Genomic DNA, 22,180 nt, shown 5'->3' with positions numbered 1-22,180 from the left:
GGGACGACAGCCAACCGGCGCCGGTGAACCAGAGTTGGACCGCAGAGCCGCCGCCGGTGGATCAAAGGATCGGACCACAGAGCCGCCGGCCAGAGCACCAGTGGACCAAAGGGTCGGACCACAGAGCCGCCGGCCAGAGCACCAGTGGACCAAAGGGTCGGACCACAGAGCCGCCGCCAAGTGGACCAAAGGGCTCGACTGCCGCACAGCCGCAGAGATAGCGCATAATGGATGAGCGCAGCTGTCGGTTTTCTCGCCGCCGGCAGAATGGCCGCCGTCCGATGGCGGCCACCGCCGAGAATTGAATTATGGACGGCGCGAGAAAACGAAGAGCCTGAGAGAGACCCACTTGGTGGCAGTCTGAACAGAAGGTGAGCTTCAGAGAGGAAGGTGATCGAGCAGGAATGGTCATAAATGCCGGAAAAGAAATTAGCTTTGGTGTAAGAAGGGATCTGGCAGGGACACTATAGCCTTTACATCCAAATTATATGCATGACACAACCAAAAATTGGGTAGGTATTTTGTATTGCGTAGGTAGGCTTTGCATTACTATGTTTACATAATATGGTCATTGGTCTGTCATTCCATCCATTCAAAACATTCGAAATAATATAATATAGAAGTGCTATTGCTGCAAAGCGGACAAGAAATAAGAAATAGAAATAACGAGGATCCTATTCCCAATACCTTTTGCAATTCGTCTCGGCATTGTAAATACCACCAACATCTCAATTCATACCACGGAGCTGTAGTCGGAGCTGTTCTCAGCATAGAGATCTTATATACATAGAGATGACATGCACTTAAAATCGTGGCGATTCAGTGGGTCTTTTTAAGCAACTTATTTTCAGCCAGTAGCGTGCCAATATGGCTGAGGCATTGTTAGTCTGAAGAAATTATTACGTAGCGAGCGAAGCAAGCGTAGTCTTTCGTAGATTAACGGAAATTTCTGAGTATGAGCGACCGGCCGGCCGTGGTTACGCTTTTGCGAGGCTTATATCTCAGCAACCACTTGACCGATTTATATTCGATGATTTTTCTAGGGTAGCTTCATTCCTTCTACCAAGTATTGGACTTCTCGATGCATGTGGGTGACCGCTTATGCACGTGCCACGTGCAAAACGAAGAGGTGTCAGTTTTGCAATTGTTGCAATATCTTGGTAACTACTTGGCCGATTGCGCTGAAAGTTGGTATGTAGGTAGGCACCCACTAGGCAATGCATATCCATGTGCCACAGTTGGGGTGCTGCCGCACGTGCGCACGTGCAGGGGTCGATTCCAGATCTCGAGAACGGCTGAACCGATTGTGCTGAAATTTGGTACATGGTTAGGGACCAGTTAGTAGGGTGCCGTGCAAAAGTCAGTTGTGACCCATTTTGCACGTGTGCACGTGCAGGGTGCCGCTTTCAGATCTCGAAAACGGCTAGGCCGATTGCGCTCAAATCTGGCACATCGCTAGGGACCGATTAGTCGGGTGCAGTGCACAAGTTAGTTGGAGGTGTCCCTTGCAAATTCGCTTGTCCAAGGCCCACCCTCTCGCTCGCTCCGTTGGTCGCCCCAAAAGGCGTTTTACTGGTTAAAAATATTGCTGTTCTTTCCTGGCTGATTTCATTCCTGAGGGAAGCAATGAAATTTGTAGCATGATTTCATTTTGTGTTTTTATTGAATTCCTTAAAAGCTCGCCTAAAAACATTCTCTCTCATTCAGGCTCTCATCAACCCGGCAGGCGGTGGACCTCCCGGCCACCATCCGCGCGGTGGGGGGGGGGGGACATTTTTTGCCCCCCTCCCGTATCTCCGAAACTACTGGACGGATCCGTAACATTCAAACGATGTTCGATAGCCCTGTCAAATTTGTCGACGGAACTCCAATTTCATTGACCTCGGGGTCACCGATGACGTCACAGGTCAGGTCAAAGATAAAATGTTTCGCGTACGTTAGAAATAGGGCGTACGTTGCCTAGTATATATGTTGCTATTAGGGGTCACTCATAATACCATGTCAGGTCACAGGTCAGGTCATCAAGGGTCAGCACATGAACCAACTTTACTATTTACTAGGGTTGTGCGATGCATGTTTTATGCCCCCCCCCTGACATGGTCCCCCCAAAAAAAGGTTACAGGTCTAAGGTCATTTGGGTCAGGCTCATGGAATTTTCAGGATAGGTTCCTTGAGATTTGGTCAAGTTTGGCGTTTTCGGTCAACCGTCGTGAAAACGGCTATTCTGAACCTTTCTGAGCACGGTACAAGCTCAAATATACTATGTTGCATGTTCCGATTCAATGATACATTAACCCTCGCCGAACCTATTGGTTTTCTACATACGCGCCGGCCGGGGGGAGGGGGTTGGTACGATTTCCCTCGCCGTTTCGCCCCTGATGAAGCTAGAGCGTCGCGGAAAAAACAAGCGTGTGCGCCGTTACAAGACGCAGGGACTGGTACCCAATTTTAAGGTCTCATTAGTCACGTCAAGTGACCAAGGGCCAGGGTTCAGTTTTTCATAGCTTCGCAAAAAACGGTCGGAGAGCCGCGATTTTGGCATCATCGTGTTCGCCTCGCTCAGGCGCGTCGAATGGTATACTTTTTGTTCGGGTGAGGTCAACTTGAGGTGTTGACCTCGCGTCAAGGGCAGGTCAGCTCCCCCAGATCACGAAGCTGGTTGAAAGAGGTCATGCTACATATTACTCGAATCGGCAGGTCTTCCTGAGTTTATTGGTGGCTTTCCCGACTCGCTAACTCAGTTTGATGGGGAGTTATTAATGAAAAACTCTAATGACCCAAGTATATAACTGCGATGAAAACCGTAAGCCTCATGCTAATAATTATATTCAAAATAGGGCCAAGAAAATAAGACATATTGGCCAAACTGAAAAACTGACTTTTGTCAAACCGTCTTACGGTTTTCATTGCAGTTATATTGTAATCATGAGCCTCAAAACCGCGCTTTTAATCATTTGGGTAATTTAATCAATGACCCAAGTGACCATAAATGACGCCACGCAATGTCAACAATGCAAAAGTGAAGCATCGGACCTTGCAAGGCGTGCAAGAAATCACGATTCCATGTGCTGGAGACAGTTTGAGATAGTCCTCAGCGCTAACATAGCAGTTTTCATTTTTCCCCATTGACTTATACCTAATGGTGAGGTCACGTGGCCGACCTGACCTCATGTGATTTTTAGGGAAAATCCGAGATATATGTACAAGTTGTGAGCAGGGCTGCGGAGTCGGAGTCGGAGTCGGAGTCGGTCGGAGTCGACAGTTGTGACCGGAGTCGGAGTCGGAGTCGGAGTCGATTTTAGAACCCCGAGCCGGAGTCGGAGTCGGAGTCACCGAAAATCTGTCGACTCCGCAGCCCTGCTAGGTCTGCGGAGTCGGAGTCGGGAGTTGGAGTCGGTCGGAGTCGACAATTCTGCCCGGAGTCGGAGTCGGAGTCGGAGCTGGTTTTTGAAAGCCGGAGTCGGAGTCGGAGTCGGAGTCGCCAAAAATCCATCGACTCCGCAGCCCTGGTTGTGAGACCTCTGGATGATACTACATCCTGTAAGTTTCATCTCCCTGTGAAAGTTCCTCTGGCACTGACGGCGTTGCGAAGTTGCGACATCTGAGGACTGTGCAGAGGTTCACTTATGACGTCACAGGTCAGTGACCTGACCTGAAAATGCGGTTGGTGTCACAAGATGCGGCTTGGATCAAAGGTCAGTTATGCCAAGTTTCACCTCTCTATCGCCTGCGTCTTCGGAGCTATCGTGAAAACCCCTATAGGGAGGCGGCACCCGCCCTCCCCCCCCCCCCCGTCGGACGGCGAGGGTTAATGATGCATGCAGTACCTTGATACGAGCATAAGGTTAAAACCACGTTAAAACATGCCTAATTTCATTTCAATAATAACGCTCGAAAGCGTCACAGCTAGACAAAAAAGAAAAACTGTACTTAAAAATAAGCGGATGTGAGCACAATCTCCTTGACCGAATCCTTACAAAATGCAAGTCACGGGCCATGGCACCCCAGAAAACCTTGCTTAAAAAGACCCACTGAATCGCCACGAAATCAAGTGCTTTAACATAGGCGTGTCATCTCTATGTATATAAGATCTCTATGGTTCTCAGTGCCCGTTAAATATTCCAGCGGCTGAGCTCGAGGCTGTTCTAGCAAATATTCATAAATCACTCTCATCCTCTTGTCACGCCGGGCGCCTCCAATATTTCCAGACGGAGTTGACAGACACCCACTTACGATTGCTGTTGTGACGAGATATTGGTTTCTGATGCTAGGGAGGCAGAAGTGTAGTGCAAAAATTCGACGTCACTTCATGCATTGCAATTTTACTATTCTGGTAGCACTTCAAGCCTCGTGAATTATTAACAGAATGGCCGCACGCTGTGCAGAGAGAAGTCACTGCGAAATGAAATGACCTTTTGTCCGACCGTGACTGAAGACAAACAGCGGACAGCGGCATTTGCGAGATGTCACACCACTTCACGGGCGAGCTCACTTATTATATAGGACGATGTCGGGAAGCCAGATGTGTTCTGAAGGGACGTGTAGCGTCTGAACCCCGCCATACTCTGACGGGTCCCAGGCCAGCTTGTAGTCGTTCCATTCCTGTGGATGGACGGGGGGGGGGGGTCAATGGCGGTATGCACCTGATATCAACGTCTCCATGAATCCCAAACTTGGATAGGTGCGTTCTGCGATCTCACTACAGATGTGGGTTGGATTTTTGATTTCATTCGATCTCACGGTGATTGATGAAAACTTTAGGATACGACAAGGGGCTCTTGTATGGTCAGCTCAGTGCATCCGCATCCAGCTTTAACAGTCAGTTTGCATCATGTCGTCGAGATCATGTCGAGATGAGTCAACACCCTGGTGCAAAGCATAATAGACTCTGAGTACAAATATTAGTAAACCTCAATTGGCATGTGTTGCCAAATCGGAAATAGCGACAACGTATCTTTTTCAGATGTCACACATATTTTCCTTAGCTGTCAATGTTCAAGATACATTGCTATTTTTGTTGTCCAACTGAGGCAGTTTAATTCAATTGGGCGGATATAAATTGGTTCTTAGGAATTAGATCTGCAACGAACAAATATGGTTTGCGTGCAGACCTTATGTACACTTCCTTCAGAAGTGCGTGTCTCCATACAGCAGCTTTGGAACTTTTTATGTTGTAATTCATTCTTGGGCAGTAAGAAGTTGATGTGAACCTATTTTTTTTTTTTTTTTGAAGTTACAAGTAGATTACAGGTTGCACCAGCTGCTCTCGAAGAAACTCCCCACCCACCCAGGCACGTCACCGAATCAGCCCCCTCTCTCCGTTCGATCGCGCGCATGGTTTCATTCCCGATGACTGGGAGGGGGAGGAGCAGGGTCACCGGCTATCACCCGGTCCGGATCGACACGTGGTGTCAGCGCCTAACGTCGGCAGACGGTCTCAGACGCAGACGTGACCGGCGTGCGGAGACGGACGGCGCCGGGTCTGCCGGGGAGCCGCCAAACACACATCGATCCGACCTCACCACCGCCGCCGCCGCCGCCTCCTCACCACCCGCAGCCGTCAGCCGGCGGCTGGCGACTTGCGAGTCGCGCTCCTAATTGCCTGACCAGCATGGGTGAGTAACTTATAACTTCAATGACAGCTCAGTAACTCATGATCCGATTGCGCTGCGTTCGTGTTTGAAATACTTCCACATCAAGGTGCCAGTTCGTGAATTTTGACGAATCACAGCGAAAGTCGTGTGCTACGACTACACAGAACACATAATGTTGGCCTCATACTCTTATTGTTTTTGTCAGTTAACGTATACCACTAACGTGCATGTACTCGTATATGTTTTGTTACCTATGAGCTTACATATAACGCGATAGCATAGTCGTTAGGTGACGATAAGTCATGCAATCCGTGATACAGCCTCAGGAGACAACGGCGGCACAGTTTCTTACCTGTTCGACCCAGACATTCGTGGTCATGATTTGACTCTTCATGTTCTGAAAAAACGGAAAACAATGTCAGATGGTGGTTACAAATAGATGCGTTTTCAGATAATAGTGTTATAGCCCAAAAGAGACACAAGACGTTTGGCATACAATATTGACATCCAGCCAGACAAGTAAAAGGCTATGCTCGCACCATTTGTACAATCTGAAAAAGTAGAAATTTATTTTGCAGCCATATTACTTATTTTGCGCACAACCGGGGACCTGACAACCTTCTTCGTGTGTGTTTTCGTTCCTATTACTGCGTGTCTTTTATGCCAGCGGTGCCGCTTCCACCAGTCTTCTCGCCATCATCGCGCCCCGTTTTTTACCCCATCGCATTCATTTCCTTTTCTTTCATCGCCTGCCCGCACCCCGCCAGCGACAGAGAAAGGAGTATCACAGGCGAGCGGGCGAGCCCGGGGATTCGGGGGAGATGGGGAGCGCCTCCCACCATCAAACATCAGACCTCGCCGCCTTACTCAGGGAGACACTGCGTGAAACGAGCCGGCGCGAGCCTTTTCGCCCGCCTCCCCCGGGATGTCTCACCGCGCTCTGACTCGTGCCCGTAATACCACCCAGTCTCCTCCCCCTCTGCCCTCGGTTCTCTGTCCTCTCACCGTGCTCAGAGCTCTGTCCCGGATCACTCGTGTAAGGGAGGGGGCGGACAAAGGGCCGCCGGGACCTGATGTGGCCGGGTCAGCACTCAGCAACGGTCGTGGGCGACCCGTGCCAGCCGCTTTGTATCTGCCAAAGGGTGGCCCGGCTGTCAGCGGCGCCGGCCCTCAAACACTGCAAGTATCGCAGGTATTTTTTCATTATTATTATAATCATTACTTTCCAAACAATATACTGAGAAGAGCTAGAGAGTACTCGTAGCCAGCGGTAAACAATGCTTGAAACTATTTCTGGGGCTCGCGATTGGCAGATAACATCTCACCTATATGTTATGACCGTTTTAAATGAATTACAAAAAGTTGATACCTTCTTATCTGACAATTGCATGAAAAGGAAGACGCACAATATGCACAAGGAAGATGCACATGGCGCCTGCTGTGATATTTTGATCTGTAAAAGGTCGCCACGCATTGCTTTGAATCCAAGGAGTGAACTGACAAATGTATCAAAGAACTTCAAAGGATCTGATGATTGGAAGTGGTCTCATGTATGTGAATATCAGGCACGTGCATGAAAATGAAACTTGGATACTGGATAGGTATGATACTATCTGATCTCACAGACTTTGGTCTCGGATCCAACTTAGTCATAGATTTAGCTGTCTGGAGGCATATGCCTGCGCCAAACCACATGGCAGGCGTGCATCCAGCTCTTTTAGACTTAGTTTCATGAGATAGCTTCCTTTCAATAAAAACTGCATTGCAACAAAACGACAACAAACACTTCCAAGTTCCAACTTATGTCCATCAGTCTTCGCTCCTCATATAATGGAAGGCTGTCCCGTTTATTTCATCCCGTGTCTCATCTAAACCGTTTCAGGGCATCGGAGTCGCTGAACCTCCCATCGCTTTGCGTCCGAGTTTCGTAAGGCCGTTTATAGGCAGTTGGCAGCTGCAGCTGCCGGAAGCTGCCGGAAGCTGCCGGTAGCTGCCGGGCCAGCTGTCGGACCTGTCTGGAAAACTTCCGAAGCTGGCGGAGCGGCCCGGAGCGGGCTGTCGCCGACACTCTGGTACCATATTGATCGTCGGCCGGCCGGCGGGAGGTGGGCGCTCGGAGCCGGGCTGCGAGAGCGGCGCCCGAGCTGCCGCAGCCCAGGGGAGCACGCATTGTCACCGACTGGTCACCAGCGCAGCGCCACCGGCTGCAGCCCAACCTTGGGGCGGGGGGGGGGGACTGTGGACCGCAGAGGGATGCAGGGGAGAGGGGTGGGGCGGGGAGGGAGGGCCAGCGAGCTGATGGATTGTCTGGGGGAGCCGGGTGCAGCTGATGGAGCCGCGCCGAAAACTATTAGATTGGTGAGGTGTGATGGTAGGGAGAGAGGCGTATGATCGACTGGTACCCTGAATAATTAAAAATCAACGCTTGTTTTCCGCTAAATTATTGCTTTTTACATTCTTGCGGTTATCTATTGTCAAATATATATTATTTGATCTATTTGTATCAAGTGTCATTGTTCTAAGATTTTCTTATTGACGATTAGATGAAAAAGACTGGAAACTTACAGATCGCATTCCATGATTCAGGATCCAAAGCTGAGCACCAGCTAATGATATGTCGCACTATTCATAACAGCTTTAGTCAGACAAGAAAACGCGTGTTACTTATTCATTGCAACGTGACAAAGGAATTATAAAAAAAAAACATATGGTCGTGGTTGAGGTCAGCTCAATGCCATTGTAATCATTGCACGGCCCAATATCATGTCGAGCCAAGGTTTTGTCTCCCTTATAGATGGCTCGCAGGCTCGCTGAAGGTTGGAATCATACACGTTCAACTATACCAAGCGGTGACTCTTCCAATATCCAAAGGCTTCAAAACTTTTAACTAGTTCCCGTTCTCAACGTGCAAAATTAAATAAGCTTTCTCCAAATACCAATTCTTTTCTGTTCTCACCCGAGTTTATATTGAAATGGCCTAACGTCGTAACTGCAAACTGCAAAGCCCAACCCTTTGTCTGAGCAGTGCTCTAGATGAATGTGGCAGCAGGAGATAAGGTCCAGCTTTCAAATAGACACGAGCCTCCACTTTGAAACTGACATAACTTGGCAGTCTATCAAATATATCCGAGCATGAGTTTCACAAAGTCTGCTTTACACGCTGGCTGCCATTTCCGTGGGCTGCGATCGGACGGATCGCCTGACCGACCAGCCCGAGCTGGGCCGGGCTGGGAACATTGGTCGATTGCTGGCTGAACAAAGTTGGCCAATGGTCGCCCCTCTCAGCGGGGCGTCGGTTCCGACAAGGCCTGGTCTCAGGAACCGAGAGCGCCCCTGCCTGTCAGCTCTGCAGGAAGACGCTGGCTGCGTCCGGGGCGAGGCTGAATAGAGGAGAGAGAGAGAGAGAGAGAGAGAGAGAGAGAGAGAGAGAGAGAGAGAGAGAGAGAGAGAGGGGAGGGAGGGAGATGATTGTGGTGGCACGATGCCGCAGTCTGACTAATGGCAACCACTTAGCTAGCCGGAGATAATTATTGGCAGGGAAGCACTGGTAGCGAATCGTGTAGTAACAACCCAGGACATGACAGGGTAGACACACCGAGCCACCCTGATGCGAAACAAGAAGGCCTATTTAGCAGCTGGCTCTGTACATACATCCATGCATATCTCATCATGTCCGACTGGTTCGATGCAGAACAGACCACTATGGCAAAAATGACAAAAAAGTTGCACAAAGACGGCACATAACCAGGAATGAGTGCCCCACGAAGGCAAAGCAAAGCAGGAGTGGTTAAGTATGGTATGAGCATGGCAGTTGTTTCTCCTGTTTTCTGTATAAGTGTATAATCACCACAGGCAGTAAAGTCAACTTTACTTAACCGTCGCCCGCACATGCCATTTCCCCATCCTAGAACGCACATGGGGGGGGGGGGGGGAGGTTGCCACCCCCGCGCCATTTGGTTTGTGTGTCCCTATTACACGGGATCATGAACTGATCAGCTTTTACCAGAAATGCAGTAAAAAAGTTCACGAAAAGTAAATTCAGCTAGCCTAAAATGCAATGTTTTTAGGTGACCTAGGCTGACCTTTTCCCTGACCCTGACATATGTACATCGTTGAATAGCATGTTCCATGACAGGTGGGAGGTAGGACTAGCAAAAAAAAAAAAAACTAAATCAAGGTGTCAAAAGCTCAAAAGACCCATAGCCAACGCAAGATATTGAGTACCTATTGGTCATTTGGGTCATGACATGACCTGAAGAACAAGGTCATATCTCCGAAACCAAATATCACAGAAACTTGAAATTTTAGTTGACGCTGAGAAAGGATAGAGAAGCAGCTATACGAAAAATCAGGCTTCCAGCTTTAAAAATGTTGAGTGCAGAGCAGAAAAACTACCTGGGGGTGGCACCCCCCCCCCCCCATGTGCGGACGAGGGTAAAAAAGTGCATGCACAATGGTTAATAAAGCCTTGCCGTATCATTAAAAAAAAACTTGCTTGCAGTACCTATTTCTATAAGGTTCTTGACTGTCGCAAGATTCACGGCAAGATTCAAGGTTCAACGAGTTTGACAGTGGTTTCAATTCAACAATAACATATCTCTTCGTGAACCGATTTTGTGTGGGGAACGAAGTCATGTCTGTTGCCCTGCTCCATATTTATACATTTATAAATACCAAGCAATGGCCAATGGTTTGTGTCCGTTTGAAATACAATTATAACTTGACGCATCGATATGAAGTGAAGTGTGAACCGAGCCATTTAAAGTTTCGGGTGACCAAGACTAGCAACAGTGGCTGCTGTTTTATGAGATCAATTTGACAAGGCGCCAAGCAGCGATATCGACCGTAGCTTCCAGTGTTTGAGCTGACCGCGTTCAATGGTGTGAGACCGCCGGGAGAATCCTCTCCCATATTATCCTCGCCGGCTAAGCTCGGGTTTCCGAGGACCCGCTGTTTGGGGATCGATGCCCGAGCACGGTTATTTTTCCGCCGCCCGCTGAGCTTCATCCAGCCACTGCTGTGATCGTTTTCAGCTCCTTAGTCGCGGAGCCACACCGAGCACATCAGCAGTCCAGCTGGCTAAAACAACGAAATTCCTAGGCATCACAGCCTAATGAAAATAAACGCGGACGTGCTCTCTCCGTGTTGCCGTTGATCGCGCTTCTATTGATGTCATTGTTCGAGTTGGCCAGATGGGACCGACAATATAGGCTAGTTATTTCAACAGGACATGCAGACTACAGAGTCAGTCCGAGTAGCGACCATGGAATTCAAACCAGACAACTCATAGGTCACTTGACCCAAGGGTTTAACCCGCGCACCGACGGGGGTCTGCGCCAACTTAGTACCGACGGGGGGGGGCGGATGACCGCCCCCCCCCCTGAGATCTCGAGAACGAAGCAAGATAGCGACAAGCGGTAAACGGCATCGGATACGCACGGTCAAGATTTACAATTTTTACAAAGGTCATTTTCAGGTCAGGTCAAAGATGACGTCACAGGGGTCGAAAAAGTCAAAATGGCGGCGCTGAATATGGAGAGAGTTTTTCTCGAATAACTTTCGAATTAGTCAAGATAGGAACAAACTAAGGGCATCATCGTGATCCTCTCGTCAATCCGCATCGAATGATATATATGTTGACCTCGAAAGGTCAAGGTCAAAGGTTGACCTCAGGTCACGTGACCTCGAGGTCATCATGTATATCATTCGATGCGTCTTGACGAGCTGAACACAATGAGACCATCCACGCGTCTGTATCTTGTTCCTGTACGGAGTTATTGGCCAAAAACCTTTGGTGACCTTTGATGACGTCACATGACCTCACAGCTGCCCAACAGCAAAACAGACCTCAAGGTAGTGAAGATTGATCGTATATGAAGTCATGTATGGTATATGGGGCCATTCCGACCCGTTTTAGTGGTAAAAACAGGGAGTTGATTTTTCCCCCATTGACTTATAATGGGGAGGTCGCGAAATTGACCTGACCTTAGGTCACCGATATCAAAATTCCGAGATATACAAATTGTAGCTACTAATGACCTAATAACATCCTGCGACTTTCAAAGGCCTCCGACATCTACTGTAGCTCTGGCACGGTGACAAAGTTGCAAAAAAGTGACTTGAGGTTGGGTCATTCAAAGTGACCTGGTGACCTGACCTTGAAAGGTAGGAGGTTCAAACTTGCACACCATGTGTAAAATTGATAAGGGAATAGTCATACCAAATTTCGCGGCGCTACGCGCCGCGGTTTTCCCGCTATTCGCGAAAAACCTCAGGGGGGGGCGGATATCCGCCCCCCCCGTCGGTGCGCGGGTTAAACAACGCCAGATGGTCGAGAGCAGGCGATTCCTTTGAAAAGTCGCCTTTCAAGATTTGGCAGAGGCGCTCTGTCTAGCTGAGGAAACTAGACTGGTTTATTGGCACATTTATTCCCGCAGATAAGACCATGCTGACAGCAAATGGCCTCATTATCAAAGGTCATAGATATGTTATCGTTATGCAGAATCCCTAAATGTTCTTGTTCGTGCTGAGTATCTACTGAAGATACCCAAACTATTTGCTCATTAGGCAGCATTGTTTTAACCCGCGCCCGGCTGGGGGTCCTGGATTTCCACGCCCTGCTGGGGGGGGGGGGTGTTCAAACACCCCCCCCCTTCTAACTCGGCTCCTGGGCCACGTAGCGATACGCCGAAGGCGGCGTTCGAAAGAGCGTCAAAAATAATGACGAAATCGCTTCGGTCAATTTTTTGGTCAGGTCAAAGGTCAGGTCACCAGAGGTCATGAAGGTAAAATTTCGCCGATTTCAAGGTCGAATGTCGACAATTTATTTATTTATTTATTTATTTATTTATTGCATGTCTTAGTGGGATCCAACAATGTTGGCTTTTACCGCCACAGTGTCAAAGTACATAAAGGACACGTATATCACACAGTCGTTGAAGCAGATTTCAGAGAACATGAGATAAAAATAGGTATGCCCACGCGAGTGTGATAAAATTTCCAAGAAGCCAACGCATAACTCGGGAACCAATAGAGCTACAGCGCCGCGGAAAAGCGCACTCGATAGCCCTATTAACGCCCTTTCTGAGTAATCTTCTCAGATTTGACCTAACGTCAACGGTTTTGCCTCCAGGGGGTAAAACTGCAAAAATAGCCGATTTTTTTCGAAAATAGTTTTTCTGCAATAACTTTTGACCCAAGCCTTGTACGAGCTTACTTTTACCGGTATCGTGTTCCCCTTGTCAAGACGCGTCGAATGAACTATAACTTGACCTTTAAAGGTCAACTTGAAAATTTGACCTCAGGTCAAGGTCATGACCTGACCGGGAAGGGTCATGTTGCATATCAGTCGATCCGTATCGTCGAGCTGAACACATCTAAGGCGTTTTTATCGCTCTAGCATGCCTCTATCAAAAGTTATTTGCGAAAAACTGTTAGATACCATTCGTGACCTAAGATGACCTCAGGGCATAAACAGGGGCCACGGACACCATTTTCATGTTCAGTGTGTCTAAACCACTTGTAATTCAGTGTTTGGGAGTGTTTATAATGTCCTTCGTCAAAAAGGGGCGCATTTCAATTTTCTCCCATTGACTTATAATGGGGAGGTCGCAAAATTGACCTGACCTTAGGTCATCGATATCCAAATTCTGAGATAAACATTTTGTACATGCTATTGCTCTTAGCAATCGCTGAAAGTTTCAAAGCGATCGGTCACTCGGTGTAGCTTTGACAGACATTGAAACTTTTTATGAGGTGAGGTCACTTCAAGTGACCTGGTGACCTGACCTTGAATGACCTTGGTCTGAAATTTTCACATGTGTAGAATTGATGTATGATAAGGTGTATCAAAAACGGCGGCGTTCCGCGCCGCCGTTTTTGAGATATTCGCGAAAAACCACAAGGGGGGGTGTTCAAACACCCCCCCAGCAGGGCGCGGGTTAATGCACAGAAACCCTGTTATTGCATATCAACATTCAACGCCTTTATAAATTCAGCTTGAATTGGGAGGGCACCGCTTACGTTAAGCACAGCTTGTTCGGGAAAATTCCAAAAACTTGTATTGTCTGATCGAGTAATGTCGAATTGAAAACAGAAAATTCGAGGGCCAACAGTGCACATCAAAATCGGACACCGTCCAAACACTGGCTGGCTGGCACTGGCAGCAATCACCTGGCAATCACTTCATGTTGCTGAAGTACCATATCCATGGTTAGAGCCAGGCGAGGACAAAGCTGCCATACAAGTCAGATTCGTCCACCCATACTGAACGCTATACACGACGAGCAAGCTGCGCTACAATAGTATGACATTGGCTTTTTATGCTCTTTCCATGGCGTTGTCAACGGTTCAGCTGTCCATAGCTCGCCAATCGCCCTGCATGGATCTATATCGCAGCCGGCTGTCCAGTAGTTTTCTCCGCGCTGTCCGCTTCCACACAGACCCGCCCTTTGTCCGAGGACCGTGGGGGCAATGGGGCCAACAAGCTCCTGTCATCTCTCATTTTGAAAATTTAATGGATGGTGACATATTGGATCCTTGGCAAGTGGGCTAAAAATGGCTCCATCGTCCTTGCGAATGCTTTTTGTACACTGGTATGTCAATAACAGCAGATTGAAAAGCACCACTCTGTGCAAAGTCCAAAAGGCTGAAGAAGCCGTTCATTCAAATAGGCGAAAAAAAATGCAATCAAACCAGCGTTTGCACGTAACTATCCTAGCTTCTTTTTTAAGAAGAAGTTTCTTTTTAAGAGAAGCATAGGATATTTTTTAAGTTTAGAAACTTAAAGAATATCCTAGCTTCTCTTTATTCTGGATGACTGGTGTCTGGCAGCTGAAATGGCTTCGGTCACCTTCTAAGAGAGACGGTACGGGTATAGGTACCTTTTAGGTTTATGGGTAGTGCCTCATGGCCCTCTGCCCCGGTGAATCAGTCTTGTCTTTTGTCTTTCAGTGCTTGAGTCAGTCCTCCGGGTCTCCCTACGCTAGTGCATGTGGGTCTCTCAGTTTTGACATCTGTGACTCGGGACTTCCAGTTCCGAACTAAGCCGTGGTCGGTGAGTTTTTTTATGCAGTCAGTGCAGTCGCTCAGTTCCAATGCTATCAGTGACCCGAAACTCAGTTCTCATGCGTGCTGCGAGTGGCCCGTGCATCAGCTCCAATGTCATCAGTGACCAGTGTTCGCCACGGGCCGGGCCAGCCCAACGGGCCATGGGCCGGGCTGGGCTACGGGCTGGGCCGGGCCCCCAAATATCATTAGTTAACGGGCTATGGACGGGCCGGGCCAAGAGCTTTGTGCACTATGGGTTTTGCGACTAATGTCAATTTAAGAAAATTTGGAAACTGATGCAAACAAAACCCACTGGGAAAATACAAAAACTAAACCAAATTTAAGCAATGTGAAAGAAAACCTACTTGATATTGAATTTTGGGAATCTTGAGAATTATCCAATATCACATCATGTCACACATAGGAGGGTTTTCATAAAAATTCCGCAGCCAAAAAGATCAGAGAATCTCTAGCATCATTAGTTTGTAATAAAAGTTAAAATGTAGTCATCAGAATAACTTACTTAGCACTGCAACTCCAAAAACTAAGAAGCCACTCAACAATGATGGGCTACAGGGCTACATTAAGTTTAACACTTATATATGGCGATAGTGAGACAATTCCAACACAGTCTTTTTTCCTTCACCGACGGCTTTTTAACGAACAGAACCTTAAAAGGATACTCACAAAACACACTGTAAGTAACGAGGAACTCTACAGAGTATTTCGCGGTGAAAGCTTCTTGAAATGTCCATAAATTTGTCAAAATAAATCACAACAAACCAGCCCCTTCTCAACAAAATTTGCAATCATGGCGGCGGCTGGCGGCGGCGCTATGTTTATGTGGCGGCATCTAGGTAGTATACACAACAGTATATCAAATAAATACGTTTTTTAAGTAAGTTTCAAGGTGAAAAACAAAATTAAACAAATAAAAAATAAAACCTAAATCACAAAGTCTGAAAACTTGAACGAAAAACAAAACAAAAACTTGATCATATATGTTTTATTATACAATTGGTCAAAATCGCTACCTGCCGCAGCTGCGACAATCAAGAAGTGTTCGCTCATTTTCGATTGATGATGATGATGCGTAAAAGTCGCAAAAGTACCCAATGACATTTCAAGCTTACCATGTTTTCTGCTTACGCTGCTAGCGATATCCATATCTTGAAAAGAGCCTAACATAAAATAGCAAGGAAAGTAGCAGATAGTTGTCCACAGAGATTCGGTTGACACGTGGGCATGAATATCAGTTTTGCTGATAAATGGATGGATTTTCTCTTTTTTTTGGAAGACAGTGCTAAAGTTAGTGTCACCTATTTTGTATGCTTTCTCAGGCTTTTGATATTGCAGCATCTATGGAGTGAATTTAACAGCAAGGTCAATCCCAGACAGATTCATCAATTCCCATAAGTCAAGCTTTTTTTCTGCTGGTAAGTGCTGGGAAGTATAGAGTATGTGGCAAATACTTCCTTCAAGTATGCATTAGAGTCACCAATTATGAATGATAATGTTCACACACATCAGCTTGCAAGATAACTTTACTCATAGAATGTAGTTAATATAATCATGTAAACTTTTTATAGGTGTGTAATCATGACCTAATTGACTGAGGTGCTTGCTGTTACTGTTAAAATTTGTGCCATAGGTGCTTGAAATGATTATATTCATTGAAAAGAAGGGAGTCATGATTGCCATGTTAATATTCATGCAATTTGAATTGTTCTAAAAATAGTGTAATCAATCATGCTTATTATAGCAATAGACTAAGACAATAACTAGATTGCTATTTTTGACGGGCCGGGCCGGGCTGGGCTTGGAATATTTGCCAAGAGCGGGCTATGGGCTGGGCCGGGCTCTGAACCCATGGGCCCGGGCCGGGCTGGGCTGGGGATTTTGGGGCCCGTGGCGAACACTGTCAGTGACCCGTGGTAACTTCACATGTAGCCAATGAACCACACAGCGCAGTAGTTACTAGTTAGTGACCTGTGTCCCTCAGTACCTGAGCTAGTGACCTGTAACTCTCACTCCTCAGTAAACCGTTGACCCGTGCTCTCGTGACCCGTCGGCTGCGTCGGCCGTCGGCGGCTGCTCTTCATCGCCGCGTCGGTCGAACACGAGACCGGTCGATGGCTCGTTTACGGTGGGAGCGCCGGCTCGGTACATACCCCGCCGTCCGGCCTTGCTCTCCATCTGTGTCCGGCCGAGCTGTCCTCATCAGCGGCCGACCATCCGTCGGGCTGCCGGACGCAGCCGCCGGCGAGCCGTCCGTCACCGCCACACCCTCACAGGCGGCACCTCTACTGGCCCACCGCTGAACTGGTGTCAGAGATGGAACGGTGTGAGGTGTAATATACACACGATGGAGCGTGAATGAACGCCCGAGTTGATAAGACAAAGCACCGCATGGGAGCCTATTATTGTTCCAAATAATAGCAATATTTATAGTTGTTATTTGGAATGATTGTAGCACATCATGATAGCGTGAATTATTGCACGTATTATAATACTACTTTTCCATATCAGCTAAGTTTATGCATTGAAATCAGTGTTTGAGCGCTGATTTATTGCGTTAGCGTTATATTCATCCGAAGTTGGACGCACTATTTCCATTAGCTATTCTCATTCAACGTAGGTATGCAGAATGAAACTGGATGGATTTACCTAGATGGGGCAGAGCGCTGAGAAAAGACTGAGGCCCGCATATCAAGGGACGTAGATAAAACGTTCTTAGCATGCAAATGACCTGGCATCGTCGTTCCCTCTTTTATTGTGCACAATCCGTACGAAATGAGATAGTGGAGAGAAACGCGCGTCTTTTTGAACATCATTTGTGAAGTGATATGGCTTCCTCTTGCCACCAGCTCTACCAACAGCACTATGGACAAGTGTCAGAGTAATCTTCTCATGCTTTGTAAATCCGTGGATACGGACTGGAGGCCATCCGGCAGGCAGCATCCAAACGTCATCATTTAGCAGCTCCCACCCAGCCAAATCTATAATTATAATAGTCAGGGGTAGCCAGTAACAGTTGGTAGCATTAGGCCAAATGGGCGCTCAAAAACTACTACCCCATAGGGTTTGCATGTTAAATCGACCTTTTTCAAGCGAGCTCCACACGTAAGCTAAAAGATAAATTGCCAATATTATTGTGGGGAAAGGTAGCCTAAAGCTTCCTCTACAACCTTTTTATCTAGCGTTTTTCGATGCGGAGGCCATAACAGGTCCAAAAAGCATTGGGCGCTGCCCGAGGTACCAAAAGCCCCTCCATGAGGGCACTAGTTCCTGCGCATGCGCACATTGCCTCAACCCTGTACTAGCGTAAGTTAGCGATACTGCTCACGGACTCGATCAGCCAATGAGCGTCCCCGATTACCTTACTAGATGTCGCTAGCATCACGCAAATCCTGCTTGCGAACACATTTTAAGAATGAAACAACTGCGCCACTTCCGCCTTCCATAGATTCCTTCCATCTTAGTATCAACTATAGGCTTTTCAACTAACTTTATTCTAAGTTTTAAACTATGGTTAGTATGTTATTTCTGGTTCATATAATTTAGAAATAACTGCTTTATGAATTTGGCTTTACTCGTCATAATGGAATACTCTATTTATTCCATATTCAAAAAAAACATATTACCTTCCATGTAACTCATCCAGGTAAAATGGGCGCTTTCCGCGTCGTTGGTGTACCCGTTGTTCTATATACCCTGATAATAGTGTACCTCATCTACAGAGTTGTAACTGCAGGGGAATGTGTGTAACTTTGTAAATAAATAACTCATATCTTGCACTAACAGTGGACATCAAAGCAAAGGGAAGATGTATCTCAGTAATAACGTCCAATGAATCACTTTGTAGCGTAAGCCTGACGTCCTCTCAGAAATAATTTTTAGCGAAATTGTAATCAACAGCGACATTCATCACTCCTTGGTACAAATTGGACTCGCATTGTCGCATGGACAGAGGAGTTTGGAGCGGTTACTGTCAAAAGTGCAGACGGCAATCGTCCACTTAGCCAAAAACACATGTAAGGGTCTATGCAGAGTCATGCCAGACTAAAGGCAAGAGTTTGTAATTTGACCGAAATGAAATTTCTAAATTATTTATGCCACATTGCAGGCGGGACTCTGTTATTATAGGATCATCGTAGATGTGGAAGATCTCGCGACGCAAATTCTTGTTTCATTATTTCCCAGTGGCTGGTGGCATAGATTCGAGCCATGTATACGGATGCTAAGTTTGTTTAGAGAAATTCTTCCAGTCGGTGAGAAGACACAAGCATACACACCTAGCATGTCAATATAGAGGTGTGCGCTCAATTCTTGCTTTCTGAATTACTTACATTTTGATCTTCACCTCTGACAGAAACAAAACAGCAGTCCTGAAGAGTAATGAAATGATGAGCCATGAGGCACTAGGCAAGACCTAGGATGTCCTGAGTTGGCTAGCGAAAGCCGAGTCCAATTCTGTTCCATTCGCCCTGATGATTTCTCTGCGGCCTTCGGGTGGTTGCTGTCAATTGAGCCCATCAGCGGGCCAACGAGCCACCTCCGCTGCGAGTCGGCTGACCGTGGCAGCCGGGGTCACCTTCCCAGCCCCACGACCCACGCCACTCACCACGTCAATCAGTTGCGAGAGCCGCAGGCCCATCTTGACGGTGATGGTATCCGAGTTGTTTCCCACCGGCCGAATGAGCCGGTTGTACCTGCTGAGCAGGTCATCGTATAACCTCTTGGCGTCCGGGTTGGCGGTGGCCACCAGCCATAGTGTGACTGCCACCAGGGCGGTCAGATACCTCCGATCGACACACATCGCGCACTAGTCTGCGGCGGCTAGCACCGGGAGGAGACGGTCCGCACGGCCACCTCCTGCGGACACCGGACACGGACACGGACACGGATACGGACACGGACACGGACACGGACACACTGGCGACCGGCGCGTCTCAGCCGGGCTCGGACGGACACTCGGCGACACTGTGACCGTCCGCTGCGTCCAGCCCACGGCGGGGAACACCCATCTCCGGCACGGCCGGCGCCCCGGACCAGCGCTGCAGCCGACTGGCGGCCGCGCGCGCCACCAACGCCGCCGACGCGCCGCCACCGACGCAGCGCCAGCTGTCGGCAGCGACGGCCGTGCTCGATACGCGGCGGCGGCGGCGGCGGCGGCGTGTATCGACACGGAGCGCGGCATTTATCTGCGGCGCGGCCCGGCAGCCCGAGGTGGTCGGCGCCGACTGCCGATGACGGTATTTCGGCACTGACGTCTCCTAATGGCTGACAGGTTGATGAGGCAGCTGATTGGCGTTTCAGAGACTTTTTAGCAGCCATCTGCCAACACAAGAGCAGCAGCAGTGGCCGATTCTCACTTGATGGCTCTGTATGTGTTAACGTTACCTCTGATTCGGTTGAGTAGCACGTATCCTCGAGATTATTCAGCTTCGTTCACAATATCAGCGTAGCTGAATAATAGCCGTTTTCACGACGGCCATCTGGTACACATTTGGTCAGATTTGGTGCAGATTTGGTCAAATTAGGTTCAGTGTGTTTCTTCGTAGCAATAAGCTAGGGTTGCGCTAATTGCTTACATGCCTTCTTTGCCATACTTTTAGACATTATCATCGACTAGAACAATGAAGTGAGCTCATTATTCAAATATATTTGCCGTAATAGAGTTAAGGAACAGATCTGAACAGACCTGGTCAAGTTAGGTGCATTCACCAGATAGCCCGTCGTGAAAACGGCCAATGGTATTTCGGTGCCTTCTTTTCATTGTGACTTCTTTTACTCCTTTGAATAATCTCATCTTGTCTAGCACAGCAACCACTCTGAGTTTTGATCGGTCAGCAGAAGCTGTTCTTTCATTCTACATATCTCTTTTTTTCTGTCTTGAACATCTCATGATAGCAACCTCCATAAATGCATAAAATCGTGTTGTCAAGGCAAATACAATAAACGAATATTTGTCAAATGATGGTTACCTATATCCGATCACAAATGCTTTTAGAAGTTACCGCTAATCCTAATCCTGCATATTTGCTAACACTATTTCTCCCAAATCTGTATAATTTTGCCCACCTGAGGAAATCCTCGCCAGCATCGCCTATTATGATTTCTTCCATCACAAGCCGAACGGTGGCGAAATAAACTTTCTGAAGGTCGGACCGATCATGCGTTCTTCTGGGCCTCATGGATTGCAATGCCCTGCAGGGGCACATAAAACTCGGCTCTGCAGAGCATTGAGCTATAAGTAGCGGTAAGCGACGATTGGAAGCTCGTCAAGGACTACTTCGGTGAATTTTGACATGTGTCTGAGCTTATGTCATCGAATGATTTTTTTGTTGATTTCAACCTGCGTGACGAGAGGATACTGGATACCTAAATCAAGGGATCATTTCAATATAAAAGCATTATGTGGAGCTACACTGCAAGATTTCTCCAAACATGGTTTGTAAGAATGCTTTCGAAATTTATTATTTTTCTATGGGTTTTGTGATGCTGGGCCGGGGCCTCAGGGCACATCACGCTTATCGTACCTACGTCTGGAACTGTATGCGAAAACACATCGCCGTGCGTGCGTCCCGAGCCTGGACGAGGATCTGTGACGAGCCCCTCCTTGGTACTCGAGGCGCGTAATTGGCCGGTGGAGCTACTCGGGCTCGCGCACCCAATTAACTAGGTCCTAGGCAGCCCGACCCGACGGAGAAAACAAATTAATCGAGTCTGCCGCCGGGCGAATGGTAAACAAACGAACTCGGCAGTCCGTGTCCATGTGTCCGTGCCCGTGTGTCCGTGTCCGTGTGTCCGTGTCCGTGTGTCCGTGTGTCCGTGTCTGTGTGTCTGTGTCTGTGTGTCCGTGTCCGTGTGTCCGTGTCCGTGTGTCCGTGTCCGTGTGTCCGTGTCCGTGTGTCCGTGTCCGTGTGTCCGTGTCTGTGTGTCCGTGTCCGTAATGCTATCCAATGTCGATTTCAGAAAAGTTAGCAAAAAATGTACCAAATTATGTTCACCAGCCGTTGCTACCACATGGGTATTTGGTCGTGTTTTGCAACGCATTCGAATCATGTTCCCACCAATAGCTCACTGCACCACCGTTCAGAGCAGTGAGCACGCCGGCTTTCGACTGCTGGTGACCAATTGGCCCTGCAGTTGCTGCGACCCTGTCACGCGGCTGGTGCTATTCACTGCAGCTATTTACTGCACCGTTCACGATGTCGGAGCCAGCAGCGGCGTCCAGCCACTCGGCCAATAAACTGTCCAGCTTTTGGCCAATAAGCTGCCCAGCTTGTGGCCAGACTGCTGCGGCGAGGTCGCGGTCACGGGCAGACTTCTTCGTAAACTGCTACGTGGGTATGACAGTCGCGGTACTCATCAGTGTCTTGGGACAGTGATGATTTCAATCCTTCATTGTAAATGGTTGTTTGATATTTGATAATTGATGATCTAGTAAATTTCTAATCAGACTGAAATAGAGTTACTTCGAATTGATACGGAATTACAAAGTAGATAACGTTTAATAAAATAACGTGATGTGC

At 47.9% G+C, this 22,180-nt stretch overlaps 1 protein-coding gene across 1 annotated transcript in view; it reads right to left on the bottom strand.

Annotated features, from left to right (window-relative positions):
* Window positions 1-19,718, bottom strand: part of LOC122375881 (acetylcholine receptor subunit alpha-like 1) — a 28,535-nt gene extending 8,817 nt beyond the window's left edge. Inside the window, exons 1-3 of the mRNA XM_043355454.1 lie at window positions 19,267-19,718; window positions 5,947-5,991; window positions 4,493-4,602 (exon numbers count right to left, since the gene is read on the bottom strand). Of these exons, the coding sequence (XP_043211389.1) occupies window positions 4,493-4,602; window positions 5,947-5,991; window positions 19,267-19,461 (350 nt within the window). The 5' untranslated portion in view covers window positions 19,462-19,718. The remainder of the gene's footprint in view (window positions 1-4,492; window positions 4,603-5,946; window positions 5,992-19,266) is intronic.
* Between the last annotated feature and the right edge of the window lie 2,462 nt (window positions 19,719-22,180).

This window comes from Amphibalanus amphitrite, unplaced genomic scaffold, assembly GCF_019059575.1.
Source record: "Amphibalanus amphitrite isolate SeventyFive unplaced genomic scaffold, NRLGWU_Aamphi_draft 001946F_arrow, whole genome shotgun sequence".
NCBI lineage: Eukaryota > Metazoa > Arthropoda > Thecostraca > Balanomorpha > Balanidae > Amphibalanus > Amphibalanus amphitrite.
This window is presented reverse-complemented; position numbering and strand designations above follow the sequence as displayed.